This window comes from Mesitornis unicolor, unplaced genomic scaffold (assembly GCF_000695765.1).
Source record: "Mesitornis unicolor isolate BGI_N332 unplaced genomic scaffold, ASM69576v1 scaffold38119, whole genome shotgun sequence".
NCBI classification, from domain to species: domain Eukaryota; kingdom Metazoa; phylum Chordata; class Aves; order Mesitornithiformes; family Mesitornithidae; genus Mesitornis; species Mesitornis unicolor.
Window position 1 is genome coordinate 68,449 of NW_010207276.1, and position 20,914 is coordinate 89,362.

Below are 20,914 nucleotides of genomic sequence, written 5' to 3' on the forward strand. Positions count from 1 at the left end.
GAAATGCAAAAAGCCTTAACATAAGCAATTTAATTGGGAGAGTGGAAAGTAAACAATGAAAGGGTAGGCTTCAAATATAATTTGGAAGTTACAGGACTGAAACAAAGTTGCTTGGTTTATATAACTAATGTAAACTAGTAACAATGACCCAAAAAAGATTTGAGGTGGCAGGGATGGGTACAGTGGGAAAGCAAAGATAAAGTTCTGCATTCTTTTTGTTGAACTGGAATGGATAACCACGGAGCTGCTAGATGATACTAGAGAGGTGGGCTCAAACATCAGTTTGATTGCAAAACAAATCAAAGCTAGAAAGTTGATTATCCTGGGAAAACATTAATTTACAGCACTGAGGAGGGCTTCCCAAATCAAGTCCAGCCTTGTGGTTACAAGCAAGTGTATTTTACATAATCCTGCTAATATTATTACAGAACTGTTAAAACCGAGTGTTTGCCTGGACTGTCCTTTGTGAAAGGCTGTTTCTACAGCCTGCAACTCTATAGTTGCAATCTCATCTCCATTCTAAAATTTAAGGAAGACATCAACTAGGAAAGTGGTAGCTGCATTTCCAGTATGTGAAGGACATTATCTCGTTGCAAGAAATAAACTGGGGAGAGTTGGAGGTTGAAGAAAATTGGGAGGAGGTTCTTCCAAATGTCAGTGGGAAATTACAAATGTGATGAACGTAGAAGTTCAGTGAATTTGAAGGTTAATGGGCTGGAGACAAAGAAGTGCAGTGATTCTAAAGCTTGACCAGGAAAATGTCATTATCTTGGACCTGTCTTAGTAGAGTGTAAAGAGTACTGGCTAAGCTAAATCAAATTACTTCATCTAAGCTGTGGAATGAGTGGTTATAATGAACGTGTTAAAGTGCCATGTAATAAATCACTGTATCACAATAGCTTTTTGGTATGTCTTGACTGTAAAGCATGCCTTCACTGAAAGAGATCTGAGGGTGTGAAAGGAGAAGACAAATGGGACGCAAGGGGAGAGAGACACCCAAAACACAAGTAGAGGGAAGTACACAAATGCTAGTGCTGTACTGTGGGAGTAAAATAAATTGTTGAGATTCTAATTTTGCCTGCCTAGTTCATAAGGAGACTTGATACTTTCTGAAGTTACTCAAGAAGTACTAGCTAACAAATTAAATCTGTGGCTTCTGTAGTCTTTGCATTAGTGTATGCAAATATTAGAGAAGATTTCATATAAGGATAAAATTGGAGAGCTCTATGAGAAGGCTCAGTGCTTTCAATAGAAATCTAGGAATAGAAACTTAATTCATATAAAAAAGCCACTTTTTTTGTATCCTGATTTTTTTCCCAAAAATTTGGTGACACTTCTTATCCTCTGCAAGTTTTAACACTTGTTTGTAGAAGGAGCATTTCCTTTCATTCTGCGCCAACACCTCTTCAGACAGTTCAGAATGCCTTGGTTGGAAAGGGAGAAGAAACAAAAGCCGTGGCAATTCTGTTTTTTGACCTCTAAGATTACAATGGTAACAGCAGTGACACCTCAAATTTTGGCATTTAAGCTCACTCTGTTGCAGATATGGGAGAGTGGTCTGAATAGAGAAACAAAAAGGAGTAAGTAAGAGCTCAATTTTAGATAATTAGACAAACATATTTGGGGTTATATTTTTTTCTGCTTAACTCAGTGTAGCTTTTATGTACCAGCATTTAAGCACCTTAGTGTGGTAGTATTTCATTTGACTCTTTTGTTGTTTTAAAGAATCTTTCTGTTCTTTAATTAGCCATGTATTAAATCTGTTCTAGGTGTGTTATGGTTTTTGTTTGATTTTGTTTGTTGTGTTGTTTTGTTGTTGTTGGTTTTTTGTTTTGGTGGGGATTTTCTGTCCTCCTTTGTGTTTGTTTGTACATTGTCTTCATTGCAGCAGTGTGGGCAAATAGCTCCCTCGATGTTATTTGGATGGCTACTTACCCCATTGCCTGCAAAAAGTTGTGTGGGGTTTCTGTGATGCACTGAGCATGGAATAACCACCTAGTCTGGGATGTCAACTAGTCCAGGGCATTCCTTGAATTAATTGTGACACGTGGGCACTTCAGTTCTTAGCTGTTGTGCTACTGGTCCTATTAATTTGTTGTTTTGTGTTTTTTTTGTTTTTTTTTTAAAGGGGCTCAGTTGCATCGTAGCTACTGATTAATGCATCTGTGTATAACTGTGATCATAAGTGTTGTACCTTCATATTTAGTGTTTGATTTCTAAAGCTATCATGATTGTTCACAAGTTTCTTTCTTCTATTCTGTTTGATTTCCTTCGTCCGTTTTTCTCCAGGAGGTAGACCAGGTTGATCAGGTAGGATATATTGCTGGGAACTGATCCTAGCTATGTTGGCTTAGCTCAGTTTCTCATGCTGCTTCCATATCAAAATACAATACTCAAACAGCTGGACTTGAACGGTTCATAACACTCATTCAGCAACTGGAACATGCAGTACTAAAATCCTTTTTTGACTTTGCAACTTTTACGGCATTCCATAATTTCTGCTTAACGCACTTCAATGTGGATATGAAATGACCAAAGTTCTTTTTTCTTCCCTTTATTTTCTTTTTTTGTTGTTTGTGGTTCCTATTCTTTGGATTTCATCTGAGGTTGCCTGGCCTGGCATTTGTGGTCGGGAGATGGTGAGATAGATCAGTACTTGATACTGAACCACCTGGTGTCAAAGCCAGTGAGCGCAGTATCAGGGTGGCAGCGGGCAGTAGTGAATATGCGCTTAAAAGTGCACAGATTACCAGATACTGCATTCCACTAAGCTCTTAGCACTGTATGATGAGATGCTTATGCCGTGGCTTTATTGATATGGCTACTGGCAGTTTAACAGAATTTTGTATGTTCAGTGAATGTGTTAAAATTGAACTTGGCAGTTACGGCAACTGCAATATTACTCGTAAACATTTTGCAGTTATCTGGTATCTGAGATATGTTTGGTGAAATAGGAGAAGGTACTGGTCTATCTTTTGGAGCCTTTTTAAGCTGCCGTGCTTTATTAGAAAACTCTTGCCCTGTATTATTTCTTGCTTCTTTTCTACTTACAGAAACAGAAGAATATTGCTGGGGCACTTGCCTTTTGGATGGCAAATGCATCTGAATTACTGAATTTCATAAAACAAGACCGAGATCTTAGCCGAATTACGGTGGATGCACAAGATGTTTTGGCACACTTGGTTCAAATGGCATTCAAGTAAGGCTATCAGACTTCTGTTTCACTTAATTTTGCCAAATTTTAGGTATAGCAATAGTGTCTTTTGTGTATTGTTAAATATCTGAGAAGAGGACTCATAGGTTAGACTTACTACTTCAGCTAGATAATTTATATTATGAACATGGATCACTGGACTATGCTAGGAATTTCATCTGTTGACAAGCCTCAGTTATCACAAACTACAGCTAGTGAAAATCTTAGAGAAATGTTATTTAAATTTAGTTTGTGTTGATTGCTTTCTTTTAATTTAAGGTTTTTATGGAGGTATGGGGAAAGGTTATTTTTGCTGTTAATGTATAAATGCACAGGCTTAAATATTTATGGGTCTCTAAAGTAACAAACCTTGCACTCTTCAAGGGCTTCTAGCTATATTCATGATCTGCTCCTTTCATAATTCACATAAATAGCAATTTGCACAGTGGTTTTTTGCACAGTTTTTTCTTAAAAACATAAAGACAAGTTTTGGCTTGGGGTGAAATCAACCTATGCTAGTCAGCTCAGGTAATTACAATGCTGTTAAAAAGAAAAATTGAATGAAGTATCCATGGGAAGGGAAGTCCTCTGAGAGGCAGATCCTGGAGCAGGAAGGAAAGGCTTAAATTTTGTATGTATTTTCTTCCCCCAGGCCAATATTGACCAATTTTTTCTTAGCAAATTTGTGTCCCTGAAATTAATGTTTAGAGAAGTCGCAATGTACCTTGGGTAACTTATACCCAGCCTTCCCCGATTTGTAGGATGTCTATTTTACATACAGTCTTTTCATACTTCTGTAATAGCACAGAATATAATCTTTACTTTTGTATCATGTCAAGACTGGGAGACCTAACCGTGGTTTAACTGTTGAGCTTTAAGGAGGGCTGTGTTGCTCTAAAGAGCAACATGTAGTATGTGAATGTGGTATGTGAAACCATACCATCACTTTCTCAACTTCTGAAAGGTTGAGAAGCACCAAACCACTTTGTATGCACTCACACAGATTTATTTTTTTTCTGTTGGTGAATTATGAGAAAATAAGGTATAGCAAGTAACTAATTTGACAGTCTTTCAATTTTTATAGCACCTCTATATGAATGAAGCTATGGCATTTTGCCACAGATCAGTGTTTTAAAATTGGTGTCTTGAAACAAGTCTTTGCTACTTCAGTTTGCTAGATAGTCATTGAAGATAGAGTATTTCTGTGGCTGGGAAGGAATGGCACTTTATTTTTCCCTGTACATGATGAACAGACTGGATGCAAAAGGGTGTTTCTGAATTTTAGCTGTGTGTGAATTCTCCCCCAAGTACACTCTAACATGGAAGATTTCAAATGGATCTATTAAACTTTTGGAGAACAGAACTGTGAAATACACATTTAGAAGACATATAAAAAAAGCACAACATAAAGCAAAGCATGAAAGAAAGAAATCTGCTGTGAAAATGTTATTTGATGGTAACAACTCATGTACACCAGAAATTGTTGAAATTGCTATGGCTTTTGTTTCCTAGCAGTTGAAGGTATTTCATTACAAATGTTATCAGTGAAACAGAAAGGAGTTCTAAAAAGCCATAAAAGGTTTTCCTTTCTATATATGATTAAAGTTTGATTCCCTTTTAGTTTCAGTTCTTAACAGAAAATGTATAAACAAATTATCAAAAACAGTGTTAAAGAAAATGTTTGATTATTAGAAGAGAGAAAAGACTAAAACAGGCTTTGCATTTCACTGTAGCTAAAAGTAAGAGAAATAAAAGAATCAAAAAAATTGTTTACACAGAACACAATGGACATTTCAGGATCTTGTGCGTTGGCTTAGAATAGGATTTTTTTAAAATACTACTCTTAGTAGATTTTAAAACAGAGAAAAGTAGGGTTTTTTTGGGGGAGAAAAAAAAAGTTTCAATCTTACAGAACCGAAGTTTGGCCTGACAGCATCTCTTTATGTAGTGTATGACCTTTACTTATAATTGTGGTAGCAATATTGCATTTAAGTGCCTGTTTTTTTTTTCTGACAGCCTAATTATTTTTCTAACGTTTCTAGGAAAGTTATGGGAGAACTGGTCTCTCTGGTGTTTTAAAATGTGTAATTTGGTTCCACTATGGTCACGTATATAACACTGTGATTTCAAGAATCTTGTAATTTGGTAGACCTCTCTTCTTTAGAAGCATTCATAAGGAACATATTACAGGATTTTAAAAATGCCTTTTTTTTTTGCTCCTAACTTCCAGGTACCTGGTCCACTGTCTGCAGTCAGAGCTCAATAACTACATGCCAGCATTCCTTGATGATCCAGAGGAAAATAATCCTCAGAGGCCTAAAATAGGTTGGACTACTAGATCTTTTCTTGTGTCTTCTAAACCATACAATTAATTAGAAATAAGCAGTTTTTCTTAACAGTGATACAACATTTGCAAGTTGTGTTAACCCCTGAGAATTGTTAGGATCAATTTTGTATGGATTATGCAAAAGGACAGTAGTGACATTCAGACGATCAATATTTGGCTTAAAAATCATGGAATAATTTAGTTTGGAGGGGAACCTCTGTATGTCATCTGATCCGGTGTCTTGCTCAAGGCAGGTGCAACTGGATCAGGTTGTTCAGAGTGTTGCCCAGTTGAGTTTTGAATCTCCACTGAAGAATGGAGATGCCACATCTCTGAGTAACCTGTTCCAAAGTCTGATCACCCTCATGGTGAAAATACTTTTCCTGTATCTTACTGGAATTTTCCATGTGGCAGTTTTTGTGTTGGTTTGTCTGCTGTTCTATGCTATCACCGTGCACCTTTGATAGGGATCTTGTTTTGAACTCTCCCATTAGGTAGATGAAGACAGCAGTAAGCCGTGCTCCTAGCCTCCTCTAATGAACCAAATCCACTTCTCTGTTCCTCTTTTATGTCCTTTTCTCTAGCCCCTTGATGATATTGGTGGCTTTCTGCTGAATTTGCTCCATTAAATTGGTATCTTCCTTGTGCTGAGGAGTCTAAATCTGGACGCTGCGCTCCAGATGCAGTCTCACAAATGCTAAATGCATAGGAGGGATTGCTTCCCTCCCTCCTACTAGCTTCCCTACTGCTGACTTAACAGCTTAGTGTGCAACTGGCTACCTTTCAACTAAGGGCACACTGCTTAATCACATTCAACTTGATGTTTACCAGGATCTCTACACCATTTTCAGCAGGGCTGCTTTCTATCCAGATGGCATCCAGTTTATACAGCTGCATAGACTTACTCCTTCCCAGATGCAGGACTTGACAGTTGCCTTTGAACTTTCTGGATTCCCCGACAGCCCATTTCTCCAGCCTACTGAGGCCCATCTGAAAAATACTGCTGTCCTTCAGTGTAGCAGTATTTCTGCACAGCCTGGTATCATCTTTGAATTTGCTGAGAGAGCACTCCATCCAGTCACCCAGGTTGTTAATAAAGTCATTAAACAGTATCAGTGCCAACCTCAGTCCATGAGGAAATGACTAACAGCAGACTGCCAGCTGGACTTCTATCCACAAATCCACTGAGTCCAGTGGTCCAGCCAATTCTCTACCTACATTATCATCTGTTTCTCCAATCCTGTGTCAGCAATTTCACTATAGGGATGCTATGGGAGAATCTGACAAAGTATCTTGCAGGTACTAAGGTAAAGCTGACTGGCCTTGTAGATTCCTGCCAAGGGTCCCTGCCATGATACTTTAAGTATGACAGTGCAGCAGTGACACCCTTCCTAGGTTGTTCCTGTCCATGAGAGCGTTCCGGTCGTGTGTGCTGTCCCAACTACATCTGTAATCCCAGCTTGGTGACTGTGCTCAGGCTTCTAATGCCTCTTACTGTTTTCCATGCTGAACACATTCACGCACAGGCCCCTGAGATAGGAGCCTTCATTGTGCTTTCATGGTGAAAGTGAGAGGCTCCTACATTATGTAGCCTGATGACTGAAGAAGAAAATGGGAAATGTAAAAGATATTCAAGTTGGAAGGATTAACTAGGGATAAAAGGTTAGGAAGAGTTAAGAAGATAGTGCCATTCTGAATAATTGAAGTAAAGATGATCTGCAGAGCTATTAAGTAGAGTCATTCTGTTCAGCTATGAAAAGTATTTATACAATACTCATATATACTTCATAGTCTTTTGGGTATTAAGCTTGCTGCAATTACTTTTTTCCTGTGTTGAACATTGAGGAAAGAATATAAAGAGGTACTATTTTGGTTCTGGTGCCATGTACTGTAAGAGAACTTTCTGGAACACAGACCCTGAAAAAGTAGCAAACTGCCACTGGAACAAAGGCAGATGACGTTCATTATTTCAGTTATTTTTGATCTGCTTTATAGATTTCTGTCTTACACAGATTTTTTTTTTTTTAGTTACAATCCTGTGTTTCAATGCTGAAGGAATTAATTTGATGGTCTCTTCAAGAGAGATTTCAGATAAAAGTATTTTCTTAAAAGAAGGCTTGGAGATGGATGTTCTAGTTGCATTAATATATTGCAGCTGGAAACATATAAGGATGTTTGCTCTTGGTGAAGCTAACAAGAAGACCCTGTTGCTTCATATTGCAGTGAACTAATGGGCAAAAGGAAATTCGAGTAATATTTTTAAAAACTAATGTCTAAACAAGAGAGACATACTGCAGTTTTAAGTATATCAGTACATCACACAATGCAAATAGTTTTTGCTGAAATTTTTGAATACAGTTTGATATTTAGCTTCAAGGAGCTGTGGACTAATTGCAATATGCATTTGAAACAGTATAATACAAAGTTTTTAACTTGTTATTGAAAATAACAAAAATTAGTTTACTCAAGTAAACTTGAGTATTGAGTATATCTGACATTGAAGTGTCAGATATAGCCAGTGATATACTTTTATACTAAATATTTCCCCAAAAGAATTTATTTTCATTTCAGGAGTTAAAAAACATATTTCAGCTGTCGATTTAATGTTGCTCTATCTTGAAAAACATGAAGCAGTACATTTATTTCTGAAAGTCTGTATAACTAAAATACATGTAGGTTCCAGCTAGCATTCTCCAACCAGGGTTAGATGTCGCTGTATTATTGTTCTTTATGTCCTAAACCAGTTGTACATTGCAGTATGTGAATGAGATTTACTCTTTGTTTTATCTCTGTAGATGATGTGCTGCATACATTGACTGGAGCAATGTCCCTCTTGCGACGATGTAGAGTGAACGCTGCTCTGACTATACAGCTCTTCTCCCAGCTGTTTCATTTTATCAACATGTGGCTTTTCAACAGATTAGTCACGGCCCCAGATTCAGGGTTATGTTCACATTATTGGGGAGCTATCGTTCGTCAGCAGTTGGGCCATATTGAAGCCTGGGCAGAAAAACAGGGTTTAGAGTTGGCTGCTGATTGCCACCTGAGCAGAATAGTGCAGGTGAGTGTGTGTGCTTCTGTTTAACACTTCTCACACAATTGTATATTCAAAGAGAATATTGTATATTCTGTATTCCTGGAGAGTTGCATATGCACACATGTAGTTTGTGTGAATCACTCCTGGAACATTGAGGTAGCATGTAAAGACAAAACATGTTTTCAAGATCATTAATATTTAAGTTAGAAATGAAATTAATAATTAGTGATTTTAGCCAACATGCAGTTTAGTTTCTAAGACTGTGCTGTAACTATGCTGAACAGAGACAAGAAGAATGTCTAAAAATTTATATGCCTCATTTAATATTTATTAGTTTATTGTTATTATTTAGTATAACTATTTTAGTATTAGTTCATCTTGTAGGTACAGGAGAAATATTTAGAGGTTGTTTTGGAGATATTTATTTTGCTTCCGTAACAAGTCTGCCTTCTTTCTTGGTCTTTTCCTATCTCTCATCTTAAAGAAAACTCAGAAATAAAGCTTAAAGTTTCATTCTTGGTTGGATTTGTCTCCTATGACTTCTTTTTCTCCTCTCCTAGGCAACCACATTGCTTACCATGGACAAATACTCACATGCAGATGTTCCAAATATTAACAGTACTTGCTTCAAGCTGAATTCTCTGCAGCTACAGGCTTTGTTGCAGAATTATCACTGTGCTCCAGATGAACCACTTATCCCAACAGTAAGTCTCTTCTATCACTTAATGTGTTTCACATACCTGAGGAATATAAAATTAAAATAAAACACTTGCTGAAAAGAGCTATCTTACTGTTGATTGGTTTGGAATTGTTACGAGGAGTCAGAGTGGGCAATCTGCGCTTAATATAATAAGAAGTATCGGTGGTATCAGCTTACTTCTGGCCACTAACTTTGGGTGTACTTCAGCTGCAACTTGAGGAGGATATTATCAAAAATCTCTCTTACACAGAGTTGGAATGTAAGGTAACACTGCACGTTGAGCAGACTCAGATATCACTGCAGCTTACACCATTTGTGGCTGAAATCCAGTAAGGCAGTAAAGGAGAGGTGCACAGAGCACTCCTAAAAGCTAGTTCTTTGTATAACTACAAGGAGCAAAGGTTGAAATTTTGACTATAGAAATGAAATGAAAGAAGCAGGAACACTAAGCTGTTCTACATGTATTTAATCAAATAAAGCAATGCAGTGTACTGACTGTACATAGTGGAGCCAAAGGAGTTTTATGTCTGATAACCTGTTTTCCAAATTCCTTTTTCATGCAGTTTCAGTGTTTTCTTAGTGTTAGGTTTTTTTCATTAATTAAAATGATCCCTTTATAGTAACAAAGTCTTTCTGCCTTCTATCCAGGAATTGATCGAGAACATAGTAACTGTCGCAGAAAATACGGCTGATGAACTTGCTCGCAGCGATGGCAGAGAAGTCCAACTGGAAGAGGACCCTGACTTACAGCTGCCTTTTCTTTTACCGGAAGATGGCTATTCCTGTGATGTTGTCAGAAATGTTCCAAGTGGTTTACAGGAATTCTTAGATCCGCTCTGTCAGAGAGGTTAGTTCTTCTGTTTTACAATTATCATAATTTTTTTTCTGTGCTGAACATGGAATACAAAATCTATTTCAGTTAAATGTAAACCACTTTCTTTATGTATATTTCAATCTTTTTATAGTGCAACCCATAAAAAGCATGCAGGATTTTCTTAATCCTTACTCTTTTTCTCTCTGTCCATTTCATTCACTTTCAAGGTTCTAAATAAGCGATGCTGAGTTACTAGTGCCTCCTGAAATGTTGTTTTGCCTTTGCTCCAGAGCTTTTTTGGATTTTGGTGCTGGAGCAGCAAAAAGTTACATAAATGTAAATTTCGTAATACTCCAGCAATTTCACAGTCAACTTAATTTTAAAGCTAATGTATTAACTCACGTAGTTAACTTTTCTTTACTCATCAGCTGCTTCTATATAACAGTAAAAGAACTACTTTTTAAGCTCGTGGTTTTTTTAATGTTCACTGATGTAAGAATGTATGATTTGGGCATTTATATTTCAAAAAAATTTCAGATGATAAGTAGAGAGCTCTTCTGGTTAGTGAAAGTTACTTAAACTTGAAAAAGTAAAGCAGGGTTTCCCTCAGAGCATTTCCAGTGGATGACCAAGTTACGATCTTTATCTCATGCTACTCAATTTTATTAGAAGCTTTTTTGTTGCATAATTTTTTACTAATTATCTGCTTAAAAAGCAGTTGTTTAAAAATTTGTCCAGGAACATTATGGTAGGTAGGACAGAAAAGGAGGCTATCAACAAAGCAGACTTACTGTATCCTACAGTGAAGTTTTGCAGTTGTTAGTTCCTACTTGGTGTATAGAAAAGTCATATTCTTGCATTTAAAAAAAATAGTAGGAAACTGACTGTTTGGAGAGTGCAGTGAGTTACAGAGGATGTTGTCTTGAGACTAAAGAAGACTAGTAGAAAAAATTCTTTAGTGAGTAGAATTCATTTGCCATACAAATGTCTGTAGTTATTACAAGTAAGGCCCTTTTAATGCATACTTTCAAAATTTTACTTTTTAGGTATCTCTTAAATTATGCTGAGGTTTGCACTAAATCAGTGTAAATGGAATTGCTGAAAGATGGTCTTTGTGAGGAGGAGAATCCCATCTATTTGAATGGAGTGACTTGTAATTTGACTGTGATGTGCATTCTTACTGTCCCTGATATGGGAGATGATGTTGATACCTTAGCTGCTGTGGCTTCCTTTTTCAAAATTCTAGGAGTTGTTCAATTAACAAAGATGAAATCAAACAAAACTCCACTTTTAATTGCATAATTAAATTTTTAGAAGAACTGAGTCAAGGCAAAGGTTCACCTCTGCCAAATGAATGTGGACACTGGTTAGCTAGACTCTCTACAAAGCAGAAGATTTCTGTGTTGCTGTCCTATTGAGGAGTTCTGGTGGTTTGTATTCTAAAAGTTGACTTGGTATTTCATGTCTCTTTAGAGTCCGGTTTGTACAAACAGTATTTTGCATCCCAGGAGTCTTCTATGAGCTTGCACTACTTCTAAATACACATTTCTCAGAAGCAGCAGCTATAGAACTGTAGGATTTTGTAGCTAGGATGAAATTGCAGTGAAGCACATAACAGCATCTGAGATAGAAGATTCAACATACTAATTAATATAAAAAGACAACTATTGCTATTTAGTATTTCCTTGTGGAAGGTTATTTGATTTTAATTGATCTGTTGAGAAAGTACCATGGCTATGATAATGTTACTTTCTCTTTTAGGTTTTTGTAGACTAGTACCTCATCCACGGTCACCAGGCACATGGACAATATACTTTGAAGGCGCAGACTATGAAAGTCACCTGTCACATGAGAATGCTGAGCTAGTGAGTATTGATTCAGTGAATAATTGTCAAAACTGATACTTGGCAGGCCATTGTTTTATGTGATGAGTTTTAATCCTTATAAGGAAGAACAGGCTTTTTCCATTAGACATGTAGGTCATCAATGATTTGGTGAATTTAAGGAACTATTTGCAGATTTTTTTGTAAGTCCATATTTTTCTAGGCTATGGCATGATGTAATTCTCACATAAGGAAACTTTGTATTCTCTCACCCTGGGGGTAAACAGTGAAGGAATTCCTTTTAAACACAGGCAAAAATATACGTGGACATGCATCTGAAAATAACTTCTAATATGAATAGAGTTGTAGACTGCTTTTATTTATAAACTGACAGTTACCAACTAAATCTTTAGTATTAAGTTGTAATCTGTTTTTTTTTCCTGCTCTGTTTTCAGGAAAAAAATCTTCAGTTTTCATTTTCATTATACTTATTAAAGAAGGGTTTCATTTCAGTGTGAGATGGCTTTTTTCTGCTGTAGGTTTTTTTGTTGTTTTGTGGTTACTTTTTTTGTGGTGGGGTTTTGTGTCAGGATTTTTTTTTAATATGTATAACCAAGAATATAAAATTTACAGAACAGCTTGGTTTTGGAAGGATGGTGGCTTCATGTGAAAACAATTTTAGAGCAACAAAACAGAAATAGCTTCATATTTATAATTAGTATTTCAATGAAATCAGGAAGGCAAACAGTAAAGGAGAATTATGTTCCTGAGGCTTTCTCTGAAAAATACTTTCCCCTTGCTATTCAGAGGGACTTGAAAGCTTCTTTTACTCTGTTTAGAACCTGACACTTGTTCGATGGCATTATGCAGTCTTGCTGCAGTGGTGTAAAAACCATGTTTACTTTACAGTAGAGTGCATCTCCTAAGTCTGTCTGACTGATACAGGAGAGTCCAGTCCTGAACTGATAAGCCAGGCTGTGCAGGCTTGGTATCTTGGTAAATGGGCATTTGACAGAGAAATTTTTGAGACATCATGCTCTTCTTTCTCCCTTTGTTGCTCTAAAGAAATGCATTTTTTAGAGCTAGTGGAAGCAAAAGTCATCTGAAGTTATGCTAGGTCCTTACTGTTCCTCCTACTAAGAAAAAGCTGAAGCAGAGTTCTGGCCAGTCTTCCTTGAAAAGGCTTGATAAAGAAATGCAGGATGAGTGGGTGCTACTATTTCATTCATCTATGGAAATGAATACTGTGTAAGACTGTTCAAATAACCTTATCTAATCATCCTTCTCTCTGGTGCATGCATATTAATTGAATGTGCTAAGCTTAAAAGTCTTTAGTCTTGGTGTCTGAGCAGTGCTCTAAATGCCCATTAAGAAATCACCTGTTGGTGCAACATGTCTACATAATTGAAATATTACATGAATTTTATAGCTGTGAGGTCTCTGATTTTTTTTTTCCTAGCCTGGCAATGAATATGAACTCTTGTCTTTTTTTTCCTCTTTCCCATTCCCTGTTTGATAGGCTCAGCCTTTGAGGAAAGAACCTGAAATTATCACTGTAACACTGAAAAAACAAAATGGAATGGGCCTGAGCATTGTTGCTGCCAAGGTATGGAAGTCAGTTTGTTATTGAAATCGATATTGTTATAAGTGTTATTGAGAAAAAGCTTTTTTTTTCTTAATTTTTATTTTTTTGGTCAGCCTACTGTGGAAAATGTTAATGGGAAAAAAATCTATTTTCTCTAAATTTGCTGGGCACATAATGTTGATCATACTTTTATTCTGGCTGGAGAATGCTTCTGTAAAATACACAGATGTGACCAATACAAGAGGAAACATAATATGGATGTAGTTATTACGGCATTTAAGTTTAAACCTCTACTACAGGTTTACTCATTTTTCAGAGCCAAAAATTGGCACCAATATTAAATGGATTTAATAGACTTATTTAGCACTTCTGAAAAGTAGAAGTATCTAGGAAAGAAAAGAAGTAAATAAAAGAATGAAATGTGTGTATTTTTTTAATTTGATGACTAAATAATTTAAATACATACATTAAAGTTTGTATACTTCCTGTTATGAACACAGCTTATCTTTTGCACAGTGTACAGATGCATGTGTGACTTCAGTTTTGCTTCTTTATAGTAGAGAGCTACACTGTGTTAAGTAGCTTGGTGAAGGAGGGTATACCTCTTGCCCTGCCAAAATTGTGGGTGTATTCCGCTCCTAGTAGCGTTAGGTAGTAATGTATAAAATGCACATACAACTCCAGCCACCAGATGGAGGACTCCACTAGTTGGTTGGTTTTGCTTTATTAACTGGGTCACATACCAAGCACAAGCTTTTGAGTTTTAAGCTTGTTATAAATTATGCAACAGTGATATTCAAAAATCCTTTTTGTAATTGCGTGGTTTACAACAGACAGAACAAGTCTTTCCTAATGTCTCTTCACTGTGTAGTACATGAAACTTCAGAATGCTGTAGTCCTCCTTGGCACTTAGTGCATGGGCTGAAAACGTCGTCGTTTTACTGCTTTTAAAATATCTCACGTAGTTAATTGCTTCTAAACAGCACAATTTTCTTTTCTACAACTTTGCTCATTCCATAGTCTGTTCTTGAAATGGTAATTTTGCATGGCATCAGCTTTTAAGATCGATTTCTGACATCTGTAGAGGAATTCCAGGTGTTAGGTATGTGTTGCTAACAATCAGCAGTTATTGAGAAAACTATTCAGGATCTGAAAAATGTAACTTAATATTCTGCTCTTATTTTGGTGGAGGGGATTCATAATTTGAGAAGCAAATACTAGATCTTGATATATGCCAGATAAAATATGTATCCAACTTCTGACTGCCATCTGCATTTCTGTTCAATGTTTCAAAATGTGCAGTGGAATTTTTTTTTCACTTTAAACTGTGAAATCTGATTTCTCATGAAGAAAGAAGCAGGACATAATGGGGACAAAGTTTTCCTTTTTGCTGAAGCTGGCTGGCTTCTATATGCTGTTTTAACAGCTGACACTGTTAACTGCCATTAGCAGTATGTAACAGTGCTACTGGTCAGTGTGTGACATTGATCTGAAAGTTTTTTTACAAGTTATTTAACCAGTTTCATGATTTCTTTAACATGATCAGTGATGGAAGCAGTGGTCTTCATCTCAGCGCAGTTGCAGAAACACTCACTGGTTCAGGCAGGGATTGCATTTCATCTTGCTGCTGTGTGCCTGCCACAGTGTTGGAATTCTAATTTTAAAACAGTTACATCTTAAATTTCAATCTGAAATAAACAAGAGGCAGATTTTTATTTGAGTTTCAGTGTATATGGAATATACTTTTGCTTAATTTGAATGTTCATTGGATAGAGATAATCGTGTTACTTTAAGTGTTGAAACAAGTTGCTGTAGTAGTTAAATAGGATTATTTTCAAGGAGTTCAAAGTTGCTTATTGCAAGTAATTAATAGCAAGTTGTTCCCATAATAGGCTTCATAGAAACAACAGAGTAAGGAAGAATACACAGGCATTAATTTTCTTGATCTGGTCAGAGTAGAACAGATTAGAGAATTGAGTGATTGTGACTGAGAAGCTAGCAGTAGTGGGTGGATTGTTTTTCTCTTCTTATCTTGTTGGCTTTTTGTAATAATTTTTCCAACTTGTCTCAAGCCATCTATCTTTTACTAACATAAAAATTAAAATTCTCATTTTGTCCTTTGGCTGAGGAACATGGAGGAAGAAGTCACTTCTTAGTCCAGTGACTTGGTCTACGGAGACTGTTTTTTAAAATTTCTAAACATTACTTGGATAGAATACCAGAAATGGGAGAGAGAGAGGGGCAAGTATGAGAGAAGACTGAGGTTTTTCAAAGTTTTAATAGTAAAAAGGTAGCTATCAGATGCTCATATGGTAGTACCTTATAGTTGAAGAAATGAGAGCTCGTACTCAGTTTCAGGAATACGCGGTTACTGCTGCTACGCACAAGATCCCAGTTTGATTGCTGACCCGATTACATTTATTAAGCTATTGGTTTCTGGAGTGCTTCAAAAGTGCCGTAATGAAAGAAAATGCAGCGGCTGGTCAACAGGTGGCCTTGCTCCAACCAGTGAAAGACAACCCTGAAATAATTCAGCTTTGGTTAGGAAAACAGTTGTTTTTTTCCTGTGATGTGACAAAATAGTTGCTTTCAGTAACATGGTGTGAGAATGCCTTTGCATGTCAGTGCTGACCTGCCTTTGTCGTTACGTCTTAACGGGCTCCTCATACTTGTCACTGGCTTCGGATGAAGTAGTTTAAAACCTAAGTTGGTGATATTCTAGAGATGGATGAAGTGGATGGATGGATTCTCAGAGATCATAAAGAAAAATAATTCCTACTGACTGCTCTTCTTCCTTCTACCCATTGCAAAAAATCTGCTCTTTCCATGTAATCTGTGCTCATCTCTGAGGAGACATTAACTAATTTGTCATTTGGTAATTCTTTTGAGTTGTTATTAGTTTGCAGGGTTTTGTAGGTAAATAAAGTCTGTGCTAATTAACAGTTTTTAATGAGGAAATTAGATACCATAACTTACATCCCCCTTCCACACCAAATGTTCGTAATTCCTAAGTGGTTGTCACACCTTCTCTGCTGCAATTGAAAAAGACAATTGGAGTTGAAGCCAAGGTTATACAAGCTGAGAAGTGATGCAACTTGCATTGAAATGCTGTGCACCTGCCTATTCCTATGATAGATTGTTTCAGGTTGTGGTACTACGTGACGGCAGACATATTAACATTAATGTAAAAACAAAACAAAACCAAAGGACATGAGTTAAGAAATATAAGAAAGTATTAAGTCCCTGGGGAACATTGTATTTGGTTCTCTTTTGATCTAATGACAGGTAAAATGTTTGTCTATAACTTTTAATTAAATAATGTATGAGTGGCTGCGAAATAAAAGTTTTAGAGGCCTGCCAAGAGTGCCAGAGAGTGTAGCAGTGCTGTGCATCACTGAGTTCACCTCACTTTGCTGTAAAGGTGCTTTCTGTGGCAGGACAGCCCTTCAATGTAGTAAGCATGTACGCTACATGCAAACATATCAGAAAAAACAAGCTTGGTTATGAAACAACTGTTAGCTGCCAGAGCACTGTAAACAGTGTTGTGTTTATCTGGGGTTTTTTAATTGGGAGAATACCTAACAGCTTTTATTAAACTGAATACTTGACACATAGATTCTATTTTCTTTTTAAGCTTAAATTGTATAGCTTCAGATATCATGTGGCCCAAAAAGTTAACTTCTTCTTCTACCCTTTTATAGGTGTTGCATGTTTTCTTACAGTAAAGCTCCTGTAGCTTTATTAGCAGTAGCTTTTGTAATAAGTATATGGAAATGTAGCTGGTAGGAGTGGTCGGGCATCGGGAGCAGTATTGCTTTTTGAGGTTGTGTGCAGAATTTGGTTGCTCTAACCCTGAAAGATGATTTGATGTTAAAAGCTGCCAGACTCCCAACCACATTGCGGTTAAGTTTTTATGAAATCCAGATGATTTGGAAGCAGCGTGTGCATGCAGTTTACTTTAAAAATATATCGCTTTTTGGGGGCTTTTGCATGTGACTTCTTAGCCATCTGTGGGCCAGGACATTACTTCCTGTTTAATTTGGAGGTTTTTTGTACAAAAGGGCTCCCTTTTTGTTTTTCCTAGCAGTTTTCAGAGTTTATTAAAGCCTCTAAAGTAAATGAAAGTCAGAACAGCAGAACTGATTACATAAGAGCCTGAATATTGTATTGGTTATAGCTGGTGTTGATAAACAGTACACTCTGTCATAGCACCCAGCTCCGAGTTATCTTGATGAGTATCTTGGAAAATCCAGCAGACGAGAGCGGTGCTTGCTGTTGAGGGCTGAAAGAGAAGTGGAGAATTGTTTTTTTTCTTTCAAGGATCTGTAGTCCCGGAGATCAAAATGTGGTTTTCTGTTGTTGGAAGAACAGAATCCATGGTAAGTCTGCTCAGGTTTCTGTTGGGACTGTTTTTCTCTGAAGTTTTAAATGCTATCTCTGTACTTTTTCCTGCTCTCTTGCTTGTTTAAACCTGCCAGTAGTTATTTGTTCGTGGAGCAACAATGTAATACAGCATGCAGTTAAATACAGTCAGATGTTAGTAGCTAACTTTCTAAAATCTAGAAAGAAAAAACTAATTTTTTAGCTTGTTCTTCAGATGCACTTCTCAAATTTATGGAAGTGACTATTAATATTTAAAGTTTCAGGTGTGATTACTACTGTTTTACTGTGGGAGAGCATGAATAGCATGACCTGTGATCTGTTTACTTGTCATATTAGTTGGCTTTAATCCAGGTTCCTCTAAAAGTCTGTTTTCCCCTTATAAAGTCTTAGTAGAATAATTAAAATCGACATCCGAAACAGCATGTATAAAACTTCTAATGCTCTGTAGACCCTTCTGAAAAGACCAGAACATGAAAATCCATTGCAGTTAGGATATCTTCTGTTCAACACATTCACAGAGTGGAGACACTGAGACTCTGTTTAGATTACTGCTGCACAAAGGAAGGGATTCCCATGTTCTGCAAGGACGATAGAGCAGGTTTTGTGGATTAATCTTCACATACTGGTTATAGTCATTAATACACTACGATTCAGTTCTTTAAAGTATGGCACGCTTCTGCTTCTTGCTCTCTCAACTTTTATTAGCATAATAGAAAAAGTTACCTTAAAATACCTACAAGCACTTGAAAATACATATGAGTATGCCGCTACCAGCATATAAATCAGTAAATTTTCTAGGGTTTTTTAAAAAGGTGGTCAGATTAAATATTTTCATTTATTACTAAAATAGGATGAGATGGTGATTCTCTTTTTTTTGTTTGTTTTTGTTTTAATAGAAACCTTTCAAACCCTGAGTGTGGCAGTACATAAGTAAATACTGTAGGGAGGGGGCTAACTTTCCTAAACTTAAGTATGTGGCATCTTAACCATATGTAGTTTGTATTATTCAGCAACCTTGTTTGTTCTTAAGGTTTAATATTTTTCTAGACCTTTGTTTGTCATTTTATATTTAACAGTCATTTTAAGGTATTAAATTTAAGAAAGGTTTGAAACTACCAGGAATATCAATTTAAATGGAAAATTTTTATGAAAGTTTGTTCTACAACTATCTTGTAGGTGATATGTAGAAGGAATGGGCTTAAATGTTCATTTAAAACCTTAACCTTTTTTTTTTCCCCAAAACTGAAAATTAGGTTGACAGTTGCAAATAATACTGATAATGTACAAATTTGATTCTCACTGCACTGAGTTAGCAAATACTGGCAGTTGATGGGATTTGGTTTTTAACTGTTAGATCTTTACTTGTGCTCCAAGTCATAAGGTTTCCTAAGATTTCAGATACCTCGGTATCTGAAGTAATTTTGTGTCTGTGCTTTCTACGTATTTAAGAAAAATCTTTGCCCTTTCCTTCCAGCATGAATAATTGAAATATTTGAGTAAAAAGATTTAGAATTGGCATCAGCAGTCAGCACTGCTGCTGTTGCCTTTACAGACTTCTTAGGAGGAACTTAAAGTAAAAATTTGGTATTTAACTGTAATTTCCAGCACAGATTTCTCAGCCTCATAGGAATAAGATAGTATATGAGTTGCCAATTTAGTCTTCATCATGAACAAATAAGTAGCTGTGTGTTAGTAATTCGCTTCTTTCTTGTTAATTCACAGCTTCCAGTGGGGTTTTTGGTTAAACTTTGGTACCTTGTAGGTGTTCCATAATACTTTGCTAATGCTTTCATGTGCTGCATAAAAAGTAAAGTTTATGCCAGCACAGCAATGACTTTCGTTCTCCGTAGCTGAGACTGCAACTCTGCTTGAGTGTTTTTGTCTTTTTTACTCGCTTGTATTTAGACTGATACTGCAAATGAATCACCCAGACACTTGTATTTAATGCCTTCTGGAGCAAAGAGGGTCTTAAAATTGATGTTCCTGTTCCTTCCAGATTCCATTTAGATACATGTTAATACAGCATTTTAATTTAAAATTTGTTACTCCTGTTAATTAATAAGACTTTCAGATGTTAACAAACTCTCTTTACTTTTTCCTGTGAATAATATTCCCAATTGGAGTAGAAATTTAGATGCTTAATAGTACTTGATAGTGTACCTGCTGATACTAGGTTAAGTTGTATCTGTCAAAGAGCAGCAGTATGTGGAAGATTGCGCTGTGGGTTTTTTTCTGCTTGTAATTTGTCCTCAGCTATAGAGCCAAGAGCCATTTCTTGGAAAAAGTGCAGAGATACATGGTGTATTTTTCCAAAGTAGATTGCCCAGTGTGTCTTGCCCGTAAAGTCCTATCCACAGACCTGATTAAGCTGAGGCATTAGTTCAGAGTTGCCTTAACAGGGAAGAGCATCACAGAGTCTGTCATACAACTTGCAGAGTAGTCCATAACTCTGCATAGCCCTTAGTGAGTCACCACTCATAGAGGATTTATAGCAAATGTACATTGAAAAGTTAACCCTTGTTTGAGGAAATATAGCTCAAGCAATATATTTCCTTTGAGCTCAACAAGATTTTTCTCTTTGAAACAAGAGAAATGGAATCAAATAGGCTCATGTACTGAGTCTCGTTAAAAATTAAGAATGCTATAATTTATGCATTTGTAGAGTATCATATGAATTTGAAGTTGCATCATTTATAATAATAAAAAGAGCTTCCTTTTCAGAAAGGTTAAGAAAGACTAATGAATAAAATCTGCTTAGTATTTATGAATGTCATATATGACGCATTTTCCCTTTACTTACCGCTTTACCCGTTTGATGAGAGCAAGAATAAAGTACAATTGGGTAGAAACTGTTGAATATTTGATTCCAGTCTCAGAATGGGACTTTAGGCCAACTGCTTTAGCTCGTTCATTTACTTGCTTTGGTTTTCATCAAGGAAGATAACTTTTAGAAACACTCGATTTCCAGAGTGCAAGAGAAATTACATATTTACAAATTTATATACTTCTGTCTAGCACAGAAGACATTACAGCTATTTGTGTCAGCATTCCTG

The 20,914-nt window shown here is 36.4% G+C and overlaps 1 protein-coding gene across 1 annotated transcript in view; it reads left to right on the top strand.

Moving 5' to 3' along the window:
* The window catches only part of MLLT4 (myeloid/lymphoid or mixed-lineage leukemia (trithorax homolog, Drosophila); translocated to, 4), a gene marked incomplete at its 3' end in the record, with an annotated part of 72,502 nt that overhangs the window by 33,234 nt on the left and 18,354 nt on the right, over positions 1-20,914 (top strand). Inside the window, exons 14-21 of the mRNA XM_010192075.1 lie at positions 2,290-2,310; positions 3,054-3,199; positions 5,424-5,518; positions 8,315-8,580; positions 9,117-9,260; positions 9,905-10,103; positions 11,832-11,935; positions 13,413-13,499. Of these exons, the coding sequence (XP_010190377.1) occupies positions 2,290-2,310; positions 3,054-3,199; positions 5,424-5,518; positions 8,315-8,580; positions 9,117-9,260; positions 9,905-10,103; positions 11,832-11,935; positions 13,413-13,499 (1,062 nt within the window). The remainder of the gene's footprint in view (positions 1-2,289; positions 2,311-3,053; positions 3,200-5,423; positions 5,519-8,314; positions 8,581-9,116; positions 9,261-9,904; positions 10,104-11,831; positions 11,936-13,412; positions 13,500-20,914) is intronic.